Below are 24,869 nucleotides of genomic sequence, written 5' to 3'. Positions count from 1 at the left end.
AATGTGCCAAAGAGCTCCTGGGCAGCAGTGAAAGTTGGGGAGGAAAGTGACATTCGTGGAGAATCTCTCAGAGACAACAGCAGTGGCACTTTAGTTCTTGTTAGTACTGCACAGAAGTACTGCACAGAAGTACTAACAGTGCCTTTTACTGAGAAAACCCTATGATGAGGCAATGCAAAATGAAATAACATAGTACCAGAAAGTCAGACTCTCAGATCAGAAGGCGTTCAACCAGCTACTGAAGAAGAGCAAAGACAAGTAATGATGCAACTGGACTCAAGCCAAAAGGATGTTCAGCTGTTGATAAACACAGACAGGAAAGGAAAACACCAAAGCTGTGAAATGCGTGCAATAAGAATATAGAATGTGAGAAACATGAATCAAGGGAAGCTGGACATTGTTAAACAAGAAATGGCATGTATAAATGTTGCAATAATTGAGGTGAGCAAGCTAAAGTGGACAGGAACCTTTGATTTTGAATCAGATAATTCTACTCATGAAAAGGAGATGAAATAAGTTGGCATTAATGTAGCTACAGATGTAACAAAAGCAGTCAGGGGATATAATACAAAGTATGACCAATTAATATTAATAGGGCTCCATGGCAAACCTATCACTATAATCATAAGTCAAGCTGGTACTCCAGCTGCAGAAGTGAAAGAGTAAGAAATTGAATTAATTTGTGCTGGAGGCCAGGAGGAAATGGATCCAAAACAGGACATATTCATAATCATAGATGATTGGAATACCAAAGCAGGAAACAGCAGGGAACCAGAAAATGTGCCCTGCAGTCAAGAAGCAAATCAGGAGAATGACGTATTGAATTTTATGAGGCCAACCATTTGTTTTTTGCAAACACATTATTCAGCCGGTCAAACAGACAGCAAACAACAAAGCTACGCATTCCTTTAGTATCAGTTTTGTCAGTGCTCCAGGTCAAGAGGAGCCCTTGCTTGGATCTTAGGGAGGCAGGAGTTCTGTGAATCCTAGCTTGCATGACTCATGCCAGAATCTTAAAGCCCTACTACACTGGCTGAAATGCAAAAAAACACCTGGCATTTAAAATACTGGAGTTTTGTGTGTGTGTGTGTGTGTGTTTCTTGCCCACATAGGGGGCTGATCTTGCCCTCTCTCTTCCCCAAGCTGCCTGAGTCGGAGGAGGAGGGATGGCTGTGGGTAATGCCTGCTTGGACCCCGAATTGAAATCCCAGGAGACAATCCCCACTGCTTCCGTATCAACAAAGATCCAGAGTTTTAAATAAGATCCAGACATTTGTAGGTAACTTTTAAATGTGTAATATACCTGGATAATCAGGTTTATTCTAAGTTGAAACAGATTAGCTTGAAACTTCATCTGGATGCCTCAGGTTTATCCATTTCGTGTCCCACATTATGTGGCTGTGTAGATGGGACCTTAGATATCACCCACTCGCATTTTCACTCCCACCAGAGCTGGAAACTGGGACCAGATTGAGTAGACAATGCTACTAAACAGTGGTGGAGTAGTGGCAGAGAAAGACCTACTACAACTTTTCTCTCTGCAGGGCCACATCCTTCCTTAACATCATCATAGCATAAGACATATGTGTATGCACAAACACACAAGTGCAGCAGCATAGTACACCCTAGCCATCAGGGCAGTCTTGGACAATGCTAATTTTGGATATTTCATTTCCATAGAATGTTTGGATACCTGGAGAGAGAAAAAAACTACAGAGCATTTAAAACTGATCCGTACCTGAGTGTTTTACAAAATTGGTTTTCCTTAAGGTGCAAAGGAGCTGTAAGACCCCGAAAGACTACAAATGTATTGTGACATAACGTTTCATGGAGTGTATGAAGTGTTACCAACTGACAGGTAGAAGGGTGTAAGGAAAAACACATGCATTCAAATGGCAATGAAATGTAAACAGTACATCCCTTTTCACAATAGGAGTAGCTGGCAGTAACATGGTTCCCCTAGCATTGCTAAAGGTTATTTCTGCAGTAGATTCCTACTATTCTGGGTGTCCATCTGTTTATTTTAGCCGGAAATCACTTCTCGGTGAACATCATCTGGCATTTCCATCATTTGGGATCATTATTGTCTAAGAGGGCAGACTTTGCCAGACTACACACTGAAGCAAACTGCTTCAGGCAGTAAAGTGAGCAGACCAGAGGAAGGCAGGAACTGCTGCTGAACACACAAGAAGAGCTCTTGAAATGCTGCTCCCAATGGAACGGGTGGGCATTAGGGTTCCAACGGAACAGGGATATGAACTCCATTTCCAGCTTCACAATGGCGGGTGCCAGTGCTGTTATCAAGGCGTTTATTGATTCATGAGGAAACATTCCCATGGTCTATAAATATTTCCAAACATAGATTTTCCTCCTTTGATAGCTTAAACTCATTAATCAGTCGAGATTTCAGTAAATAAACACCGACACATTTTTGATAATTTATCTCATGCATAGCTGCCATGTTTTTAACATTGTTTTATAAGATGGACCTGCTATTAAGTACACCTTCACCACACTTATTATTACTATTACTATTATTATTATTATTATTATTATTATTATTTAATTACCCACCTCTCCTCATGGCCTGAGGTGGGGCACAACATAGTTAAAACACATCATCATGAAAACGTTCAGTAAAATGCATATATTAAAACACATTTCTGTAAAATACACATATTAAAATAGGTGAAACAATTCAAACTTTATAGTTAAACATTGACTGGGGAGGCCTACCAAAAGACATTAGTCTTCAATTGTTCCTTAAATTCTGACAGCTGATTCTGACACATTGCAACAGATTCTAACCATATCACTTTCCCTTCTTTTTTATAATAAAAAGTTTAAAAAATCACTGTGCTGCCTCATCAACCTTGTTTTTTATATACTGAACTATATCTTTGCCATATCCTTAATCCTTTTGGAGTCTGGCTTTGGAAATCGGAGCAGAAGGCTAAACATTAATTGTGTCCCAAATAAACACTAAGGATTGCTTCATTTCCTTCTGCTTTTTATTCATTTCCCCAAATTTCCCAGTAGCTTTGTATGATGTATCGGACACACTTTGGTCACCTCTACTCTCTCTCTCTCTCTCTCTCTCTCTCTATATATATATATATATATATATATGTATGTATGTATGTATTCATCTATTAATTAGTAAAAGGCTGACTTTCTCACACTTGGGTTTTACAGCAGAAAAAAACTCCCTGAGCTTTCTGTGAGTTTTGCTTATTCAGTTGCCTTAAATCAGTGGTTCCCAAACTTTGGTCCTCCAAATTTTTTAAACTTCATCTCTCTGAATTCCCAACTGTTGGCTAAGTCAGCTAAGGCTTCTGGAGGTTGAAGTCCAAAACACTTGGAGGGCCAACTCTTTGCTGAATCATTGTTTTAGATTGTAGATTTTAGAAATCAATTCTCACCACTCCCACCAATGCTATATCTTTTCCATCCAATCAATCACTACATCTTTATTGTCATTTTTTAGGATTGAAGATGTCTATATGCATTCTTATGGCAGCCCTCTGTGCCTTTTCAAGAGTTTTCTTGGCAAGATTAGTTCAGAAGGGGTTTGCACAGTGAGGATTCAAACCCTGGTCCCCAGTCCAATACTCAATTAAAGTATCTTTCTCTACCTGCATTACTTTGTAATAAACTAAAACCTGTTGCTGGTACTGTATTCATAACTGGGTGGGGAAAACATATAGCAAGAGCAGTTAATTACCATTGAGGACCACATCATCCTATGGTTGCCTTCAAAGGGCCCTTGAATCCATGGACTGGACATCTGTGTAGATAGAGGGCCAAATATTTTTTTTAACATAATGGTTAGTTCTCTTTAGTTTTCACTGCATTTGGGTCCCCAGATGTTGTTAAACAACAGCTCCCATCCCTTTTGATTATCTGCCAACTGGACTGGGGACCATGGGAATTGCAACCCAATCGCACTTGAGGCTCTGAGGTTGGGGAAAGGTTAAAGGACAATGTATTGTCGAGGCTTTCATAGCTGGAATCACTGGGTTGTAGTGATTCTGAGGATGCTTGCCACAGATGCAGGTGAAACGTCAGGAGAGAATGTTTCTAGAACATGGCCATAGAACCCGAAAAACCTACAACAACCTGGTTAAAGGACATTTTAAAGTCAGACATCACATCCACAAGCCATGCATCTATATTCACACCTCACTCTCCTGACTGAATCAAACAAACAAACAGTAGCCTTCCAGATGTGACTGTATCCCATCAGCTCTAATCATGACAGTGTAATGATGAGGAATATAGGATTTTTAGTCCATCATCTGGAGGGACACATAAAATGACATGGCAGTCTGGATTTCGCCCACAGGCCTTGAGTTTGACACAGGTAATCTAAAGAATGGCAGCTTTTAAAATCCCTCTTTGATTTAAATTATCATTGGGAAATTCTCTCCACCCCCTCTTCCCACATTGCCAAAGATTTTCCCAATTACCATCTTTTTTTTCTTTTTTTTTTTACTCCATTTCCTTTTTCCAAAGCATCAGATTCAAACAATGATTTTCAAGTTCTTGGATTTTTCTCCCCCTGTCTTCTTCCTTTTTGAAAAAATTGTTTGGTCTCCTAATGTGTCTTCTGCCTGAATTATTTCATAACAGAAGCCAATGAAAATTACACCAAGGTTTTTAGGTCTCTGTTTCCTGATTTTTGCTTGTCATGTCATGAACTTCACCAGAGCAGTGAAATGGCAGCCCATCTCCCAGAGAGCTCCAGACAGATTTCGAAAGTTGTCTTGTTAACAGCTTGTCAGAAACCTACATTTCAGTCTCACTGAGTTTATGTCATGCACGCGCACACACACGCACATACACCCGAGGAAGGAAAAAACTTGCTGGAAATTATGATTTTTACAGGTTCTGACATATTTCTCAAGCACTGGAATGCTCAAGGCTGCTTTCTCTCTGCTCGCCGCCCCCGTCCCTCCACCTCCCATAGCAGGCTGTGCTGTTTGGGGTAATATTCTGCATTTGCAGCCACTGAACATCAGAGCAACATTCAGTTTCTTCTCTTTAAACATGTTCTTTGAATTATTTAAGGTGTTTTGATGTAGGCTAGAATCTGTAACAAAGTCCTCTAGCTTTTATCCTAACAAAAAATCAAAAAAGGTTGAGTGCCCCCCCCCACACACACACACACACACTTTGCTTTTCTCTTTCCACCTCTCCCCGCCTGCCCCACGTCTTTCCTCCTTCTGATTTTTGCTCCCTCCTCCTCCTGCTTTTAATAGATCCTCTAGGTTAGTGCACCAAGGGACTTCCTTTTATGTTGTACAGCATGAAATGACTTAGTCAGGGCCTTCCTGATTAATTTATGAAGACTAAGAAAAAGAGAAGAGAAAAGGGGATTGGAGGCGGCTGGGGAATGTAGTGGGTCCTTTGGGGTTTGACCCTAGAGCTGTAGCAGATCAATTCGCTTTTGTGGAATTAAAAGAGACTTTTAAATAGTATTCTCAGAGTATTGGCTCCTTGACCCACCAGGGCAACCTGGGTTATCAAGCGGTGGCAGCTTTGGAGTGAGTGGGTGCGGGGTGACAGCATCATATGGTTGGAGTAACAGATTCCTAAGGACTTGCAAAGTCTTTTTTGTTGTTCAAACCGAGCATTCATGTTCTGAGAGGTGAAAGGGGACTTTAGCCAACCTCAATTCCATCCCCACCCTCACCCCCCCCCCCCCACACACACACAAATGCTTACAATTGCCAAGCTTGCAGATGGCAGCTGTTGGTTACTTAGCAAAATGACCACCACGACAGGGAACCCGGCTGTGCCACGCGTGCAATGCGCCATTGCCCCTCGTAATGAGTTATAGTGCTTGGGGCAAGCCTCGGTTGCCACCATTATGGCGCTCTTGCTGTGCTGTCCCTGAACAGAGGGAACCAAAGGATGAGTTGTGCTTGTACATGTGTAGTTCTTCTGTGCCTTCACTGCCAGCAAATGCTGAGAGGAGAGAAAAGCAGAGAGGAGGGTTGACGGGAGGAAATTGCTGCCCTCAGGCGCAGCCTGTTTCTTACAGCTCTCCCCCAACTCCCTGTCCCCCATCGCAGTCTGAAGTCTGAGCTGGTCTAGCCACGGGGAGGCCCTGGACTCATTTCATCAAGCTGTCAAAGAGCTAGTGGAGCTAAGAGGACTCTTTCCTGCCGGGGGCAAGTTCAAGTCAACATTCGATTTCCTTCCCCTTTCTGGCTCTCTCTCCGTGGCACTTCCCTCCTCCTCCTTCCCAAACCTCTTGGCCAGTGTCTACACCGAGCTGCAACAGCTCACAGTTTCTTGCCAGCAGGAAGGCTCCAGGGACTTTATAAAGGACACAGTGGCAAAATTGCTTCAATAAATCAGTACCCCTCCGACACTTGGCGGTAGCTTAATGTTTTGGCAGTTTCTTTTTTATGCGTAAGCCTCATGTCCCATTAGCAGGCTTTTCTGTCAGCTTGGCTCATGATAGAGTTCCCTTTCCCCCATCTTCTGAAACAACACGCTGCAGACATTAATATGTTGCCAAGGCTGAAAGGGAGTGGGACAGAAGAAACAACCTCCCACCTTATAGTGCATCCCAGGCCCACACAGATTTCCTCACCAATAAATAACATTTTATTCCCTCAAATGTTCATTCTGTTTGTGAGTATAATTGACCTGCCGATTCCAAAAATGGCACCAGTTTTCCCCTCTCAGCTTTAATTTTTTGAGATACAGAACATATGGCATCTAGTAGTCACCATCTGCTTGCCCGTATGAAACTATGATAACCCTGTCTAAGAAACTAGAGCTGATGTGGTCTATCAAATGCAATATTCTGGATCAGTGCCCCAATTAACCCCAGGAACAGGCCTAAAAGCCAAGACACCATTTTTTTTGTTGGGCTGTGTAATTACTTGTGAGAGACAAGTCAGCAATGGGTTCCCACAAAATCAGTGAGTGCTATGGCCCTGTTACATGGCCAAACCGCCCCCCTCATATTCACCTCATATAGGCCACTATGCTGCCGTCCATGACAATTTCCATCTCAACTGGATCATTGGCCGTAAAACAGCTTTAAAAAGAATTCATTTTAATCCCACATTCTGGCCGAAGATTTGAACAAGTTCCAGATCTTTTTCCCATGTGGCCAACCTCAATAGGTGGCTTTGCGTTGGACTTGGAGGAGGAGTTAGAGGTGGCTTGAACCGTTTGATGGCAGGTGACAAGGGTCAGCAGGTCATGTGAATATTTCCACCAGGAAGTATTCTTGGTCACTGCTGAATTTTTAATTTCAAATGTGCTGCCAATATTTTTTAAAGAAAGAAATGTATATGCAGATAATCAGTGACCCATATACCCATATATCAGTAGTATCACACAGCCACATAATAGGATGGCTAAAGATGACTTTTGTGGACAGATGTATAGTTGTATGTCTGATGGGTAAGAAAAAGCAAAGTGGCCATTGTTATGTAACTGACAATAGTGCAAATGGGATGTGTTTTTCACAAACAAGCTCACATCAAGAAGACGTTTGCTTCTGCTTAAGACGAACCCACCACAATGTGATTGTTGCGGGCGGCACTAATGCAGTAAACACAGGATTCATGTGGATCCAGAAAATAAGGTACAAATAAGGGTATTTTCCCCAAGTGTAGACAGACTGAGTATCAAAACTAGTTTAGTCCTAGAACTTCTTTTACGTGCATACCTTTTGTCCCCTCTCAGCCTTGTTTTCCCCAAGCTAAACAGATCTGGCTCCCAAAGCTGTTCCTCATAGGGCTTGGCTTCCAGACCTTTGGCCATTTTGGCTGCCCTTCTCTGGACACCTTCCAGCAAGGCAATATCCTCCTTGAATTGTGACTCCTGGACACAGGATTATCCTGGGTGCGGTCTGATCAAAGCAGAAGGGCAGCCCACATAGAGTACGTTGCATTCCAAAACCGTAATGTACTGAAAACATAAATTAACGTTGTCAAATCAGATCTCATTTTTGTTCTTGTACACATTTAGATGTTGTCACCAAAATTTCAGCACAACACAATGAAAATTTGCAACATTTCATGATTAGAAGTTGCTCAGAATTAGGTTAAATCAAGGACATTCTTGATTGTTAAGGTCACTAGGGAGGTACAAAGTCACCAAGCAGTTAACTGTGCAGTTGTCACGGCTTTCCCTTTTGGCGTTTTTATGTTTCATGAGCCTGTAAAGTTTCTATCGAAGGCTTTTTATTTTATTAAAGTTCTTGGCCATTGTGTAGTCGAGCCTCAGTATACAGTTCACAGTCATAGTTCACAGTAAAATTAAAATCAATCGCATCACGGCATTGGTAAAGCACATCTAACTGCAACACTCAATAGAAACAGCAAGAATTGCAATGTGATCCTGCAACTTAAAATCTAATTTAATGAAACGCTCTTGGGAACATTTTGTTGTGGAATCCTTGATTCTCTTGTTCTTTCTGTTCTGTGGTGAAAATATTCCCACATGCACAGACTTGCAAAATGGCCATGGTCTCCCAGGAATTTAGGTTGAATCCGAAATATGACCCAGTTCCCTCTCCCTCTCTGTCTCCCTCCTTCTTGCCCCTAGAGAAAGACATGCGACTGACTTCTTACACGCAGATGGAGCCAACTTTGCAAAGTCTTGTTTGTTTGGGATTGTTTAATAAAGCTTACTTTCCTCCAGCGCGATTCAGGCTGAAACCTGTCACTGCCCCCCCAAACGGTCTCTACAAAAATAAATAAATAAGTAAGTAAAATAAAAGTAGGGCAATTAGGATCTGCTTTGCAAACATTCTTGGCAGAATTAAGAGGCAATTGGCAAAACTCTGCCAGTAATCCCTTTACAAGCCTTTATGAACACAACACAATGGGCTGTTTACAGATTTACTTAGAGACCAGGAGTGTTAACAGGCCTGTAGGAAAATTCAGGTAATTGAGGCTTTTGTCTTTCAATGAGCCCCCATAGCTGTCAACGGTTGCCATTCCTCGCATTTCTTTAACTGTGTGTTTTGACAAGGGCTTTTGTCCCACTGACAACAGCTGCGTGGGAGGTGAAAATGTGGAAAGCTTTCTCTTCTCCTGGCTCCCCCCCCCCCTTACATTCCTCCAGGGTTGACATTTTATATCGAAAGCCTTGAGTGTGCTCACTCGTTGCATGACTTGAACCAGAAAATCTTTTCTTCCATGTTGTTTTAAAGGATCGTTTCTCAGCTTCGGAAAGTATAAATATATGGCTTAGTGCAAATTACAGAAACTGCTCTGTCACTTAAAAATTTGGAAGTGATTGCTTCAATATACTATAGCTGATGATGGTGTATAGTGGAAAGATAATCTCTTGTCATCTGTGTTCCTGGAAATGAGATGCCTTAGAGTAGAGCTTTCCAAACATTTCCTATTGGTCACACACTTTTTAGACATGCATCATTCCACGACACAATAATTCAGTACATATTTTCAGGGCAGCACTCTTATCCTGAGAGTCCTCCTCTTTCCCTGAAACTCAAAGGGGAAGGCTCAGATTTTGAGACTAAGGAGTGGGCTTTAACATCAGATGAGCCCCCGTAAAGATAAAAAGAGAACTCTATTCACATAATGGCCACACGTTTACTTCAGAAAATTACTTATTTACTTATTTATTTATTTCAAACATATATATCCCGTCCTTCTCAACCCCACGAGGGGGGACTCAGGGCAGCTTACAACTGGCAGCCATTAAATGCCAACAATAACAAACAGTCACAATGCAAAGCAAATTAATATTAAATAGACAATTAATTATAAAAATACATTAAAATATCAGAACTTTAAAATGTTTAAACATAGCCAAGCTCAATCTCAAATCCAACTCAGAATCCAGAGTTCCAGTCCGAGGTCTATCTATTACCCATTTCCATTAGTCATTGCAGTTACTTAGACCAAAGCATTCAAAACATTCCATGTTGGTGGCACAATTTTTAGATGTTCATAATTTCACAACACAGTAATCCAGTATTACCCGCAAACCAGAAGTTACACTAAGCCATTATACATAAATTGTAATAACAAAACATAGGGGAACTCAAGAAATCTAATAAAAACCTTTCTTTTGTATTTTCTAAAAATATATGATTTGTATGATTTATTTATTTATTTATCGTGTCAGAAGCAACCAGACAGTTGTATTACATTTTTAACAAAACAAACAAACAGACAGACAAAACACAAAGTTTGCAAGCTTGGTAGTTGGTTAAATGTCCTTTGACCAGTAGCTGGCCACTTGGAGTGCCTCTGGTGTTGCTGCAAGAAGGTCCTCGATTGTGCATGTAGCATTGCTCAGGTTGCATTGCAGCAGGTGGTCAGTGGTTTGCTCTTCTCCACACTCGCATGTAGTGGATTCCACTTTGTAGCCCCATTTCTTAAGATTGGCTCTGCATCTCATGGTGCCAGAGCACAGTCTGTTCAGCGCCTTCCAAGTCGTCCAGTTTTCTGTGTGCCCAGGGGGGAGTCTCTCATTTGGTATCAGCCATTGATTGAGGTTCTGGGTTTGAGCCTGCCACTTTTGGACTCTCGCTTGCTGGGGTGTTCCAGCGAGTGTCTCTGTAGATCTTAGAAAACTATTTCTTGATTTAAGTCGTTGATGTGCTGGCTGATACCCAAACAAGGGATGAGCTGGAGATGTCACTGCCTTGGTCCTTTCACTATTGGCTGCTACTTCCCGGCGGATGTCAGGTGGTGCAATACCAGCTAGACAGTGTAATTTCTCCAGTGGTGTAGGGCGCAGACACCCCGTGATAATGCGGCATGTCTCATTAAGAGTCACATCCACTGTTTTAGCGTGATGAGATATGTTCCACATTGGGTATGCATACTCAGCAGCAGAGTAGCATAGTGCAAGGGCAGATGTCTTCACTGTGTCTGGTTGTGATCCCCAGGTTATGCCAATCAGCTTTGTATGATATTGTTTCTAGCACCCACTTTTTGCTTGATATTCAGGCAGTGCTTCTTGTAGGTCAGAGAATGGTCCAGAGTGACTCCCAGATATTTGGGTGCGCTGTAATGCTCCAGTGGGATTCCTTCCCAGGTAATCCTCAGAGCTCGGGAAGCTTGTGTGTTCTTAAGGTAGAAAGCACATGTCTGTGTTTTAGATGGATTAAGGATCAGCTGGTTTTCCCTGTAGTAGGCGGTAAGAGCACCTAGAGTTTCAGGGAGCTTCTGTTCAACCATCTCAAAACTCTTTGCTTGAGCAGTAATGGCATGATCATCAGCATAGATGAAGCTCTCTGTCCCTTCTGGCAGTGGCTGGTCATTTGTGTAAATGTTGAACATTGATGGAGCAAGCACACTCCCATGAGGCAGGCCGTTCTTCTGTTTCCGTCATCTGCTTCTCTGGCCCTGGAACTCAACAAAAAAGCTCCTGTTTTGTAGCAGGTGTCCTATGAGGCGGGTGAAGTGGTAGTTCTTTGTGATATTATACATTTTTCTCAGGAGAAGGCGGTGGTTTACAGTATCATTAGCTGCTGACAGGTCTATGAAGACAGCTCCTTTGATCTGCTGCCTTTCAAAGCCATCTTCTATGTGCTGAGTCAAGTTCAGCACTTGCGATGTGCAGCTTTTGCCTTTCCTGAAGCCAGTTTGCTGTGGGATAAGACATGGGTCTATTTTTTCCATAATTCTATGCAAAATAAGTATCTCCAGAACTTTGTAGAGGTGGCACATCAGGGAGATTGGTCTATAGCTTTTTGGATCATTACAGTCTTTGCCTGGCTTCAAGATGGCGATGACTCTTGCTTTCCTCCAGATTTTGGGGATCTGACAGGATGCAGTGCAGTTGTTCATCAGCTCCAGCATCCAGCGCCTTGTTTTTGGACCAAAGTTCTTGATTTGTTCCATCCGTAGATCATCCAGGCCAGCTGTTTTGCCATTTTTACATTTATTGAGAGCTATGTCCAATTCAGTAGATGTAAAGGGTTCATGAAGGTTGTTGTTCTCAATCCCTGGTTCTCTGGCTATTGCTTTCTTTCCTACTTTGGTGGCAAGGTTGGGTTTCCTGTTCTTCAAGAGTTGGTGTGCTATCTGATCTGCCTTTATGTTGGTGAGGGGTCGTTGCTCAACCGTCTTAGCAGCCTCCACAACTTCTGGCTGCTCCTGCCCATGTCGACCTCTGTGATTAGCTTTATCCACTGTTCTTTCTTGGCTTCAGAGATGGAGGACACAATGCTCTACGCTGCCTGAAGAGTTTGCTCACTAAATGGGTCTTCATTGTGGAGCCTGTAATAGTTTTCCAACAAAGCAGCTGTTTCAGGAGTAATGCCCTGAAGGTAGTTGGTTCTGCAGCCTCTCGGTATAGAGGCCCATGAGCAGGTTTTCATGATTTCGATGAAGTGCTCGTATTCCTCCGGGATTGGCGTGACCGATATGATCATGTCATCTAACATGCCTGAGAATTTAGTCCAATCTGCCTTTCTGGAGTTGAATCTTCGTTTAAATCAAGCTTCCTGAGGCCTTATAGTTGGGAACAGTTGGCATACTATAGTTCGGTGCTGTGTGTTTGGTATTGGTGGTCCCACTGATTTTGTGCATTGTTGTACAATGCTGTCGCTCACAAATAAGAGGTCTGGGTTATATCCGCGGTGCCATCTCCCACTGTTGTAGGATGGTGGGAGCTTACTATCATGAATGAGTGATAGTTTGTGCAGTTCAGACCAGGAGAGGACAGCCTCTCCATTTTTGTCCTCTTGAGCATAGCCCCATACATGACTATGACTATTAAAGTCACCAATTATTACCGCCCTTTGGTACCTATCAAAGTTCTCGGGGGAGGAGAAACCAAACTCTTCATTTGGGGGCTTGTACACAGAGGTGATGGTGATGTTATTAAGCTCTACTGTTATAACCTCTATATTGTTTTCTTCAGTGTTGTTGGCACTTCTGACTTGGAGGCCTGGTTTTACAAAGACAGCGCTTCCATACTGCGCATGTGGTCTTTCTGCTACTAAGACCATTCCTGGAACTTTTGGTCATTTCTGTTGTTCATCCCTGTGTGTTTCTTGGACACACAGCACATCGCATTTCTTATCTTGGCACAGTTCATAGAGCAGTTGTTCTTTGGCAGCTGACATGCCTTCAATGTTGATTGAGATTATTGTCATGGATGGTCCTGAAAAGGTCCGTTGGTTGTTTTGCTTGCTTGCTTGCATGCTGCAAGTCGCTTCTGGTCGCTTCTGGAGTGAGAGAATCAGCCATCTATGAAGATGCTGCCCAGGGAACGCCTGGATGTCTTGCAATCCTGCGAGGAGGCTTCTCTCATGTCCCCCATTTGTATGATAAAAGCATACATTTCCCTATGTCATTTCTCCCTACATTTGCACGACACACCTATACTCTACAGCTGACACACCAATGTGTCATGACACAGTTTGGAAAACTCATCTACAATGTTGTTACGTGTAGACTCCAGCGTGTTAGATAACAGTGCTGGGAAGTATAGCTATACAGTATATCTCTTAATTTTCTTAGAAAGTGTTAGTGCTGTTCCCTTCTTCCTGTATAAATGTGAAAAAGTTCCAAGATGTATTACTTCTGTGTAGTTTAGATGTGATAGGGAATATTCCTACACTTTCAGAGTTCTTACTTTACATCTGCTAAAGTTAAATGTCACACTTGTTAGTGTCTCCAGAGTTCCCACCACATATCTAAAGCCTTACAAATCTACCAAAAAAAAGGGGGGGGGGGTGTCATTTGTTGAATAAGATTTTGAGGGAGGGGCTTGTTGCAAACAGTTTGCCAAAAGAAAGACATCCATGTGGTGGCTGTGGAATTGGTCCTGGGGAAGGAAGGAAGGAAGGAAGGAAGGAAGGAAGGAAGGAAGGAAGGAAGGAGGGAGGGAGGGAGGGAGGGAGGAAGGAAGGAAGGAAGGAAGGAAGGAAGGAAGGAAGGAAGGAAGGAAGGAAGGAAGGAAGGAAGGACCCTCTTGCAAAAACCTACATACCCACTTTTTGGGCACCACATCATGAAACAAAGGCCCCACCTACACTGCTGTATAATGCATGCAGATCAGTGCAGTTAAAGTGTGTTGTTGAAGGCTTCCATGGCCAGAATCACTGGGTTGCTATAAGTTTTTCGGGATGCAGGCAAAACATCAGGAGAGAATGCTTCTGGAACATGGCCACACAGCCCGAAAAACTTACAGCAATGCAGTTAAAATGCATTGTACAAGTCTAAACATAATATATAATGAAGTTTCAAACTGCATTATATGGCAGTGTAGAAGAGCAGGTTCTTCCACACAGGCATAAATTGTGGTTGGAATTGGCACAAGTTGTCCTGAAGTGCTTCGTGGAGGGAGATTAGTCAAGACAGTCCAACCATTCCGAAGCTGGTTAGCAGGGCTGAGCATAGGATGAGTTTCCTACCCTCTCTGCACCATCATTCACCCCAAAAGAAACTACAGAAAATCATCCCTTTTTGTCACTGCAGGACCTGTACATCCTGATTCTGTATCATGCAGGAAGCAATTGAGGCAAGGAGCAGTAAGCCCCCACCCCTCCTCCGAAGTTCAGTTGCTTCCTGAGTGACACAGACTGAGAAAGGAAAGAATTTGTAAAGACAGTAAGGAGGATCTTCTGTGTTGTGGCGGGGGGGGGGGGGAGGGTAGGATTGCACCCCACAGCCATCCCATGAGGAGTGGGGGATGGCTGTTATCTTGGATTCTGCATGGGAATCCAAAATGGCAATACCACCGCCTCAACACCAGGAAAAGTCCAAATCTTCCTGGATGATTAGGGCATTTCCCAGTGTTTTTTAACCCTGAGGTCAAGCTGGATTGCATGAATTACTCTGAGTTAAATTGCATTAGCCTGTGTGTATCGTGTGGCTGCACCAGGACAATGTGATCCCTACACTGCATGACATGGCAGTATAGATGTTGCTGGGGCCAAATCTACACTGATTTCACAAAGGGATGCTCCAGACCACCTTTCCCCCTTTTTAAATCCAGTCAAATTGAAAGACTACCCAATATGAACTTTAATTCAGTTGCCAAACTATAACTACAGATGAAACTTGCAATGCAAAGAAGAAAACGCAAAATAAACTAGTCAAAGGTGTTCCCAAGAAATTGGTCTTTTGGTCTATTTAGGTAGAAACAGGCATCTGGAACATCCCCCAAAAGGTGTAAAATATCAGATCTCTTTCCTATTGGATGGCAGCGCATTGAAGACAAATTCCAATGTCAACTAATTCATGTGCTCTGTCTAGCGGAGCAATCAACAAGGTGCATTATAATGTATTCTGAGAAGACACACAATTCCTTGTGTGATATAGAACCCTCCTGCTGTTCGGAGGTCACTTCCTGCCTGAACTGAAGACTCAAATAGTTTCATTTTTTGTAAAACGTCATTAGGCTGCCATATGTACAACTGAAACAGAATTTTTTCAGTATCAACTTCAGTAAGTGTGTTAAATGTAATTTTTAAAAAAAAAACACACACACCTAAATTCCGCCTTCTGTGTAATCCCTTTAACTTCATTGCCTTTTTAAACACCATTTTTTTAAATAAAAAAAAAACAACTTTAATGACAGACCATTTTAACTCTTTGAGAGCAACAGCATAGCAAATATAAAATGAACTAGGTTCTTGTGGGTTTTTTCGGGCTATAGAGCCATGTCCTAGAGGCATTTCTCCTGACGTTTCGCCTGCATCTATGGCAAGCATCCTCAGAGGTTGAGAAGGTCTGTTGGAAGTAGGAAAATGGGTTTATATATCTGTGGAATGGCTGGGGTGGGGCAAGGAGCTCTTCCCTGCTGCAGTTAGGTGTGAATGTTTAGCTGATCACCTTCATTAGCATTTGAAGGCCTGCCTGAGTCTGGGAAAATCTGTTGCTGGGAGGTGTTAATCTGTGCCTGGTTTTTTCCTCTCTGTTGTTTAGCTGTTATAATTTTAGAGTTTTTTAATACTGGTAGCCAGATTTTGTTCATTTTCATGGTCTCTTCCTTTCTGTTGAAATTGTCCACATGCTTGTGGATTTCAATGGCTTCTCTGTGTAGTCTGACATGGTGGTTGTGAGAGTGGTCCAGCATTTCTGTGTTCTCAAATAATATGCTGTGTCCAGGCTGGTTCATCAGGTGCTCTGCTATGGCTGACTTCTCTGGTTGAAGTAGTCTGCAGTGCCTTTCATGTTCCTTGATGCGTGTCTGGGCGCTGCGTTTGGTGGTCCCTATGTAGACTTGTCCACAGCTGCATGATATACGGTAGAGTCCTGCAGAGGTGAGAGGATCCCTCTTGTACTTTGCTGAACGTAGCATTTGTTGGATGTAACTGTTTCTATCAAGTTGTAGAGAATTCCAGCACATCCCAAGTCTGGACTTGATTTGCGGTGGGATTTGTAGTTTGGGATAGAGATGAAAATCCATGCAGCTAGGAGATTGTGACTTTTAAATTTTCTCAAAACGGCCTTTCCAAGCACTATCAACCAAGGTCTACATGTCAATTTTTTGAATCCTCAAGGGTTTCTAATATTATGGTTGCTAATAAATATCTGAGCTTGAATACATGAGTTTGAAATATGACATATTAGCATTATTTTAGAAGGAAATTGTTTGCTGTCGTTAATTCTTACTCACAGTTGAAAACTTATTCACATTATGTTTGTCCTACTATGTAATACTTTGTTCTTTAAATGAAACAAAAACAAAAATTGTTTGAAGTAAGCATGATTAATTCATTCCAAAAATGTAGTGTTGACATTGTTGATGTTAACATGATTATAGCTTAGGCCAGGGGTCCCCAAACTACGGCCCGGGGGCCGGTTCCAGCCCCCGGGGGGCATTTATCCGGCCCTTGGCAGGGCCAGCTGAACCAATAGCAGCCTGGCTGCTGCTCCTCTCCCGCTTGGGGGCTGGGAAGGAAGAGGGAGGCGGAGGCGCGGACGCTGTGAGTGCTGGATCTGAATGGAGGGAGTGAGAAGGCAGGCAAGCTTCCTGCCCCCACCCCCCCCCCCCCAGCCCCTGGATGCTCCATCTCTGCCTGTAGAGCTCCAGGGTGTATGAGCCGTGGTGCACCATGGCTGGGGCTGCAGGGCTGGCAGGCAGCGGGAGGCGCGTCTGTCTCTCTTCTCCATGCTCCTAGCCTTCGGCCACTCTCCTCTTGCTGCTCCTGTTGCCCCCGGACAGGAGACCAGCAGCAGCAGCAGCCAGGCCAGTAGCAGGGCAGCAAGAGGAGAGCAGCTGAAGGCTAGGAGTGTGGAGAAGAGAGACAGACGTGCCTCCCGCTGCCTGCCAGCGCTGCAGCCCCAGCCATGGCGCACCCTGCCTCGAACACCCTGGAGTTCTACAGACGGAGATGGAGCATCCGGTGGCTGGGGAGGGGCAGGAAGGCCCCTATCTGCTTGCCTGCCTGCCTGCATTCCATCCTTCCCTCCCTCCTTTTGCCTTTCTTTCCCCTTTCCTTCCTTCTATCCTTCTTTCCTTCCATCCTTCCTTCTTTCTGCCTTAATCCCTTCCCTCCCTTCACCTTTCTTGGCTTTTCCATTTCTTCCTTCTTTCCTTCGGCACTTGGCCGCTCCCTCCCTCCACTCAGATTAAGCTCCGCCTCCTCATCCTCGCCCGCTACAGCAGGGGTCCACAAACTTTTTAAACAGAGGGCCAGGTCACATTCCCTCACACTGTTGGCGGGCCGGATTATAATTCGAAAAAATCATGCACACTGCAAATATCTTATTTGTAGGGCAAAAAACATTTTAAAACAATACTTATTAGTATTTCAATGGAAAGTGTGGCCCTGCTTTTGGCTGATGAGATAGGATTGTTGTTGTTATTGTGTGCTTTCAAGTAGTTTCATACTTAGGTTGACCCAGAGCGAGGGCCGGGTAAATGACCTTGGAGGGCCGCATCTGGCCCCCGGGCCTTAGTTTGAGGACCCCTGCTCTACAGCCACCCGTAGTAGCAGCAGGGCAAAGGGGTGACACAAAGGCCAGTATTCCATTTTCAGTATATCAGGATATCAGGTGCCAAATTTGGTAAAGACCCATCATTGTTTGAGTTCACCATGCTCTCTGGATGTAGGTAAACCACAACTCCAAAACTCAAGTCCAATGTCCTTCAATTTACTTCAGAAGACTATTGTTGTTGTTGTTGATTTTTTAAATTCTTTTTTGGACTTCCACTCCCACTGCTGGCTGTTAGGAATTGTGGGAGTTGAAGTCCAAAACACAAGGAGGGCCCAAGCTGGCCCATGCCTGTTTTAAAGAATAGCAATGATGTTTAATTCTATTGTAATGTTTCATATATTTGTAGATTTAAATTGTATTGAAATGTAAGCTGCTTTGGCCCCTTCCACACAGCTGTATAAAATCCACACTTAACTGGCTTATATGGTAGTGTGGACTCTGATAATGCAGTTCAAAGCAGATATTGTGGATTATCTGCCTTGATATTCTGGGTTATATGGCTGTTTGGAAGGGCCCTTTCAGACAGGCCCTATATCCCAGGATCTGATCCTAGGTTTTCTGTTTATCCCAGATTATCTGGCAGTGCAGACTCATATAATCCAGTTTAAAGCAGAAAACCCGGGATCAGACCCTGGGATATAGGGCGTCTGGAAGGGCCCACAGTCTCCTTGTGGAGACAAAAAGTGATGTATAAATAAACATAATAATAAAATTGTAGAACAGAAATCTGTTCCTGGTTTGAAAGTGTTATTTTCTGTTTAATTGTGCGGCCCTTACTTTGAAAGTAGTAGTTCTCATTCAGAAACTGTGTGTGGCTGCCACAAACTATCCACCAAACTCCCATGACAAGAGGTCATGGGAGTTTGGCCAATAGGCTGACCAGTAAACATATTCATGGGTTCCTGCTGTTATAGTAAACCTGTTACCCATGCCACGACATGCTTGAAGTCAAAATTTCATTTATTTGTAATTGGAAATAAATGTTTTACAATATATAAAACAAATGTTTCACAATATTCCTGTGTAAACTATAGTCCGGCCCTCCAACAGTCTGAGGGACAGTGAACTGGCCCCCCGTTCAAAAAGTTTGAGGACCCCTGGCTTAGGCCATTTTTTTTTAACAAATGGGAAGAATTTTACATTTAAAGTGTTATTTCCAAACCCTGTGGCTGAAACAGATGCTTCATAACAAAGATAGGTCTTCCATCCAAGTCATATATAATCATATATGCCTTAACGCAGCCTTGCCCTGGGTTAAAACCTGAATCCAACCCAGAATTTGGGTTTTCCCTCAGCTTTAGGGCTGTCAAGACAGCTGGGTCGATTCCTAACCAGAACCAACTACAGTTGTTTTGACTGCCATCCTGCTTTCACTCTTCCCCTTCCCTTGTGCCACAACATGCCCACCGACCTTGCATTTTGGCACTTCAACCAATGCCTGCTTCTTGAGTGGAAGGATAGGGGGCATTTCCGCTCTTCCCCTCCCAGCTTCCTTTGCGAGTAGGTGCTCAGATCAGGGTCAGGTATGCCCACAGGATGGTGTCACTATTGGCAACAACTGTAACAGGGAGAGGGGGGACCCCAAAGGTGTCTATGCAGCAGCACCGAATCATATTCGGCATGGCTTGGCAGTTGAGGCTCCCTGCCGGCTCGAAGGCGGATCGGGGAGTCCCAGTCGGCCCCACATTATCGATCTGTATAGAACCACCTCATGTTGGTCCTTCTTCCACAAGGCTTGTTCGTCCATCTGAAGATTGTGTTTAAGATCCAGTTACGTGAATTTAACACACACAAGTATAAGTGTTGTTGTGGGCCTTTCTCTTTAAGCAACATGTTTTATAAGGGCCTTGGCGTGAAAGGAAGTTCAACTGAGCACACTGTTTATCTGCCTTTTAATAATTGAGTCTTCTTTTCTCTTTGAATCTATAGTGTGACAGTGAGAGCGACATTGATGATAAGGTAAGACCATTTATTTTATTTTCCGCTCTCCCAAAGCCTGCAAATTAACTGATCGAATTAGAGGAAACTCTAAAGATAACCTTTCTACCTGCTTTCACATTGAATTTTGAACTTTTTAACTGCCAGGAATCATAGCAGACAAATGTGTTTTGCTGTGAAACACACAAGATGGCTTGCTGTTGCTAACATACATGTATTTCTTAATTAATGTGAACAGGTCAGAGGAATACTCAAGTATTATACCTGTACTTTCTTTTTTAGAAAGTCTCCTTGATAATTGCTTTGAAGACAATGCTTTTTATAATGACTTTTGAACATGGCAATTATGTAATAATGGATGTAGAAGAGAACAACAAGTAACCATTTTTTTTTGCAGTTGATTCACTCTTAGGGTAAATGTTGCTTTTGTGCATAGGACATTATCACACAGCAGTGATTTTTCTGAACTTTTTGTTTGCTTAGTCATTAGTCATTGGGGGATTACAGTCTTGTGTTTGGGACTGGGGCAGAGAAATGAATATATCAATTCTTGTTTCAACCCAATGACCTCCATGGCATATCTTCGCCTTGGAGGAAAGCTTAATGAATACCACTTAACTCGAAAGCACTCCCACTGACTGTAATGGGACTGCTCTGGTATGTTACATTGTGGATTATAGGTTAAGGTTGTGTTAAAAGTGATCTCATAGTTTCCACATATCCTTTAAGTTCAACAGATATCAGTCTGTTATGATGGCTACATCAACTTTGGTTGTGTTTTTGGATGAGAGTTAGCTTTTCAAAAACACACCTCTTCAAATACAGTTGTGGATACGGAGCAGGTACCAAATGAAGGTTAGTTAGTAGAAAGGACTTAATGGATATTGATATCTGCCATAAGCTAAACAGACAAACAAAAAACCCACTAATTCATGTACATTTATATTAGACTGGAAAAAATAACAGTTCATTCTGGAGTTCATTTAAATATATGTTACATTAAGATACTAAAAGGGTGAGATTGAAATTGAAAAATAATCATACATGATTTTACACACCACCCCCTTTGATTGTCCTCCTTCCAAGTACTAACCAGGCCTGCTCCTCCTCGGTGTCGAAGATCAGAGAACATCTGATGCCTTCAGGATATTCTTATAGACATTTGGATACATTAAATCACCCACTAGTGAAATTACTACTGATTTGATACTAGGTTTAGAGCATGTTCACTCCCATTTAAACTGGTTGAATGATATTTACAGTTATATGGTAACTGTATATGGGACTGTGGCGGTGCAGCGGGTTAAACCACTAAGCTGCAGAACTTGCTGACCAGAAGGTTGGCGGTTCAAATCTGCAGGACAGGGTGAGTTCCCATTGTTAGCCCCAGCTTCTGCCAACCTAGCAGTTTGAAAACATGCAAATGTGAGTAGATCAGTAGGTACCACTTTGACATGAAGTTAACAGCACTCTATATAGTCATGTTGGCCACATGACCTAGGACCTAGGAGGCATCTATGGACAACGCCAAGTCTTCGTCTTAGAAATGGAGATGAGCACCACCCCGTAGAGTCGGACTCAACTAGACTTAATGTCAACGGGATACCTTTACCTATATAGTAACTACAGACTGTGTGTGTGTATGTATGTGTATATATATATATATATATAGAGAGAGAGAGAGTAACTGCACTGAACTCCTTAGATTATTCTCAAATTCTTCATTTGGGAAAAATACTTATTATTTTTTATTTAAACTTATATCCCATCCTTCTAATGAGCTAAAAGTGACAATCGGCTTCTTCCCATTTTATCCTTGGCTGAAAAGAGGGGTACACGTTCTCGAAATAAATACAAATAAAATAAAACCTGACATGGACCCTTTGAAGTAGACCAGGTTGATCTTTTTTTCCTTTTGGTCTTTACTTTACATGAATGTAAAGTTTGTGTGCAATGTTCTGGAGCCCTCCAGATATTACAGATATCAAGAAATGTCTTTTTTCAGTAGCTTTGATACTGTTGGCAGACATACCATACACATACAACCACATTATCTTGTGTGTTTTCGATTAAACCAAGAATGGGAAGCCTAAAATTTTCAATTCTGTACATTTGTTTGAATTCCAGTTTACATCCTTTAAAGTTTGGCTGTATTTCAGATGAAGTTGGGCTTACTTTAGTTCTACCTTTAAAAGCACAGTTCATTTGAGTAGAACATAAAGTATCTCCAGAATATTTTACCAACTGTAAGTGATACAGATACAAGTTTGAATGTAGGATGAGGAAAAGATTGTGGAAATTTTTTTCTGCTGGGCATTTTGCCTCTCCCAAGGGTTGGTCGTAGTAAAGGTTTAACTAAATGTTGAGATATTAGTGTTTTGAAATACAATTGATCAATGAAGTGAGGAAGCAGAAAAGTGCACATGTAAAAAATTTAAAAGTGTGTTGCTATTTGCATTATAGATTTATTTAAATAATTCAACTTGACCTTTGCCAAAAACTGCAAGAGATAAAAGTGCCACAAAAGCAGGATGAGACATGGAAAGGCTACTTTTAAAAAAGCAGACTCTCCCCTCTACATCTGTTAGAAATCAGGGAATGCCTTTCATCCTTTAATTGTATGCTCTTAAAAGTCACGCTGAATGCTTAAAAGTTGCCCCAAGTGAAAACACAGATGTGATTCAACAGATAAACCATGAGGCAGAGGGCTGGATTAAGCCTGTGCTGTGGCATATGCTGACGCTGGTGGGGGCTTTTATAGTGTTCATTTTTATCTAATCTTTCTCCTAATATAGGGATTCAAGGCATCTAACAATAAACATAAAACAGTGATTTTAAAAAATGTACTAATATATAGATATAAAATTAAAAAACAGTTGAACCATTTGTGTCACTAAAACCATGAAACATGAAAATATTAAAATGTTTTTAAGCTTCACACCACACCAAAATTCCAACCACACCATTCTTAACAGTGGGAAGGACTATTACTCTATTAGCCACGGCAAAGGAAAAATATGGTTTGTTGGGCTTGAATTTGCAGACTTGAAAGCAGTGTAAAGGACTACAGTGTCCTGCACAAGCATAAATCAGGTGCATTTTCACCAAGCCTAGTGTTTGCAGTGGGGAAAACACCATCATCATTCTGCCCCTCCCCCCCCCCCTCGGTGACTTACAACATTTCCTCATTTTCTCTCATTTCAATTCTTTTATGATTTTCTTATTAAAATACTTTCTGAGACTTATCAGCAAACTGCTTGGGTCCTTAGCTATATTAACATGCTCCATACACTTCAACATTTTCCATTGGACATGTGTGGCTACGCAAGATCAACATGTGGTCAAGATGAGAAAAATTATTCATGATGGAGAAAAGATGAGCAAGGAGAGGCTGGCACAGTTTGCATTGGCCTCAGCCTCCAGGAAGTCTATTCCCTCCTCTCATCTCTGCTGAGTTGATTGAGTGCAAACACTTTGAATTAGGTTTCCAGCACTTAAAGTAAGTTGAGGAGAAAGGGAAAAGTTGGAAGAGGAAAAATAAACTAGAACATTTTAAAAGCAGCTGAAAAAGTGTAGCATCAGTCAGTTGGACAGTACGGTACCTGTGTTTTGATGCTATTTCTCAAGTGCATCTGAATTAAGATGGATGCTATCTAAAGACAAGTTTCCACAGTAATACAGCTGTCCTTCCACATTTGTGGTTTTGACATTTATGGATTTGAGTATTCATGAATTTGATTACCTGAGGTCTGGCATGTTTTACTTCATGGTTGCTTCTATGTGACTGAGCAAGGCAGCTTGAGAGATGCATTTTGCTTTGCTTAGTCACATGGCAGCAATCAGGAAGTATAACAGACTGGAGCTCGGGTAGGTACTGATTTTCTGTCAGGGGAGGGGATTGTGTTCCGGGGGTTAGAATCAGGCTTCAGCATGGCAGGGCTGTTGGGCCACTTTTCCTCCATGGAAGCAGTTGATAGCACCTCTTTGTGACCATAAGCAGCCCTGAACTATCATGTTTCATACTGGTTCGGACCTGTATTGTGTGCCTGGGAGAACCGCCCTATATTCTCCAGTGTGACACTGTGATCAACTTCCTCCAATCGTGTTGGAAGACCTAGAGGTTCCTAGAGAGGTGCTCTTTCTTGAAATTATATGTTCAGCTTCCAGGAGAAATTGATCATAAAGCCATACTGGAAAACTTAGAAATTGCATGAGAGGTGTTTTTCAATTTCACATGAGTCCTGTGTCCCTAACCCCAGTGAATGTGGACGGCTAATTGCAATTCTCCTTCATTTGAGTGCCACGCAATGATATTTTCCTTCTCCCAGGCTTTTAAAGGTTTAAGCTGTGGTTCTTTATAATCTGCAGTTTTTAATCTTCCATCACTCTTTGTTTGTTTGTATTATCCCTTTATTGTACTGGATTGTTTAGAACTCTTTATTGTGCAATTGTGCTGGAGACTGCTCTGGCAAGTGCTTGGTTGAAGAAAAATAAAGAATTGTCTAAAATAAATACACTAAATGTTTCTGACAGTGAAAGCACATTGAACATCAATTTTCACAGCAGCAGCTACAAATTCTTCTTAAACGCATGCTGCAGCCATCACCAGTTGGCAGCTTTGGAGGGCAAAAGGATCTTAACCTGGCATCTAAATGGAAAGAGTTGGATGTCTTCAAACTGCCTTAGTATCTGCTTGATAAAGATGCCCCCAAATAACATTTCTTGTGCCAGCCAAGTGTCTGAACTGTGGAGTTAACACGTATGCAGCAAAGTCCTCTCTTTCTTTATATTGTTATTTACAATGTGCATTTTAGGTTTCTTTCCGCTCCTTCTTGGCTCGTGAGAGCAGAAAGTGGCATTATGTGATGAAACAAGCTGGGACTCGGTTCCTTATTATTTCTCTTGTGGGAATTATAGTATTTCTCTCATTTGCCCAATCAAAGATGGCCAAAAAAGCAATCATTTAGAAAAAACTACTTAAAAGATCTGCCAGTCAATTGTGAGGCACCGTTGTAA

At 42.2% G+C, this 24,869-nt stretch overlaps 1 protein-coding gene across 12 annotated transcripts in view; it reads left to right on the top strand.

Moving 5' to 3' along the window:
* The window catches only part of FBRSL1 (fibrosin like 1), an 843,044-nt gene that overhangs the window by 510,633 nt on the left and 307,542 nt on the right, over window positions 1-24,869 (top strand). For all 12 annotated transcript variants that reach the window (XM_060785676.2, XM_060785678.2, XM_060785683.2 and 9 more), the window contains exon 5: window positions 19,845-19,874. In XM_060785676.2, the coding sequence (XP_060641659.2) occupies window positions 19,845-19,874 (30 nt within the window). The remainder of the gene's footprint in view (window positions 1-19,844; window positions 19,875-24,869) is intronic.

The sequence above is a fragment of the Anolis sagrei genome, chromosome X (genome assembly GCF_037176765.1).
Source record: "Anolis sagrei isolate rAnoSag1 chromosome X, rAnoSag1.mat, whole genome shotgun sequence".
In the NCBI taxonomy this organism is placed as follows: domain Eukaryota; kingdom Metazoa; phylum Chordata; class Lepidosauria; order Squamata; family Dactyloidae; genus Anolis; species Anolis sagrei.
The sequence above is the reverse complement of the archived record's forward strand: the minus strand, read 5'-3'. Positions and strand labels throughout refer to the sequence as shown.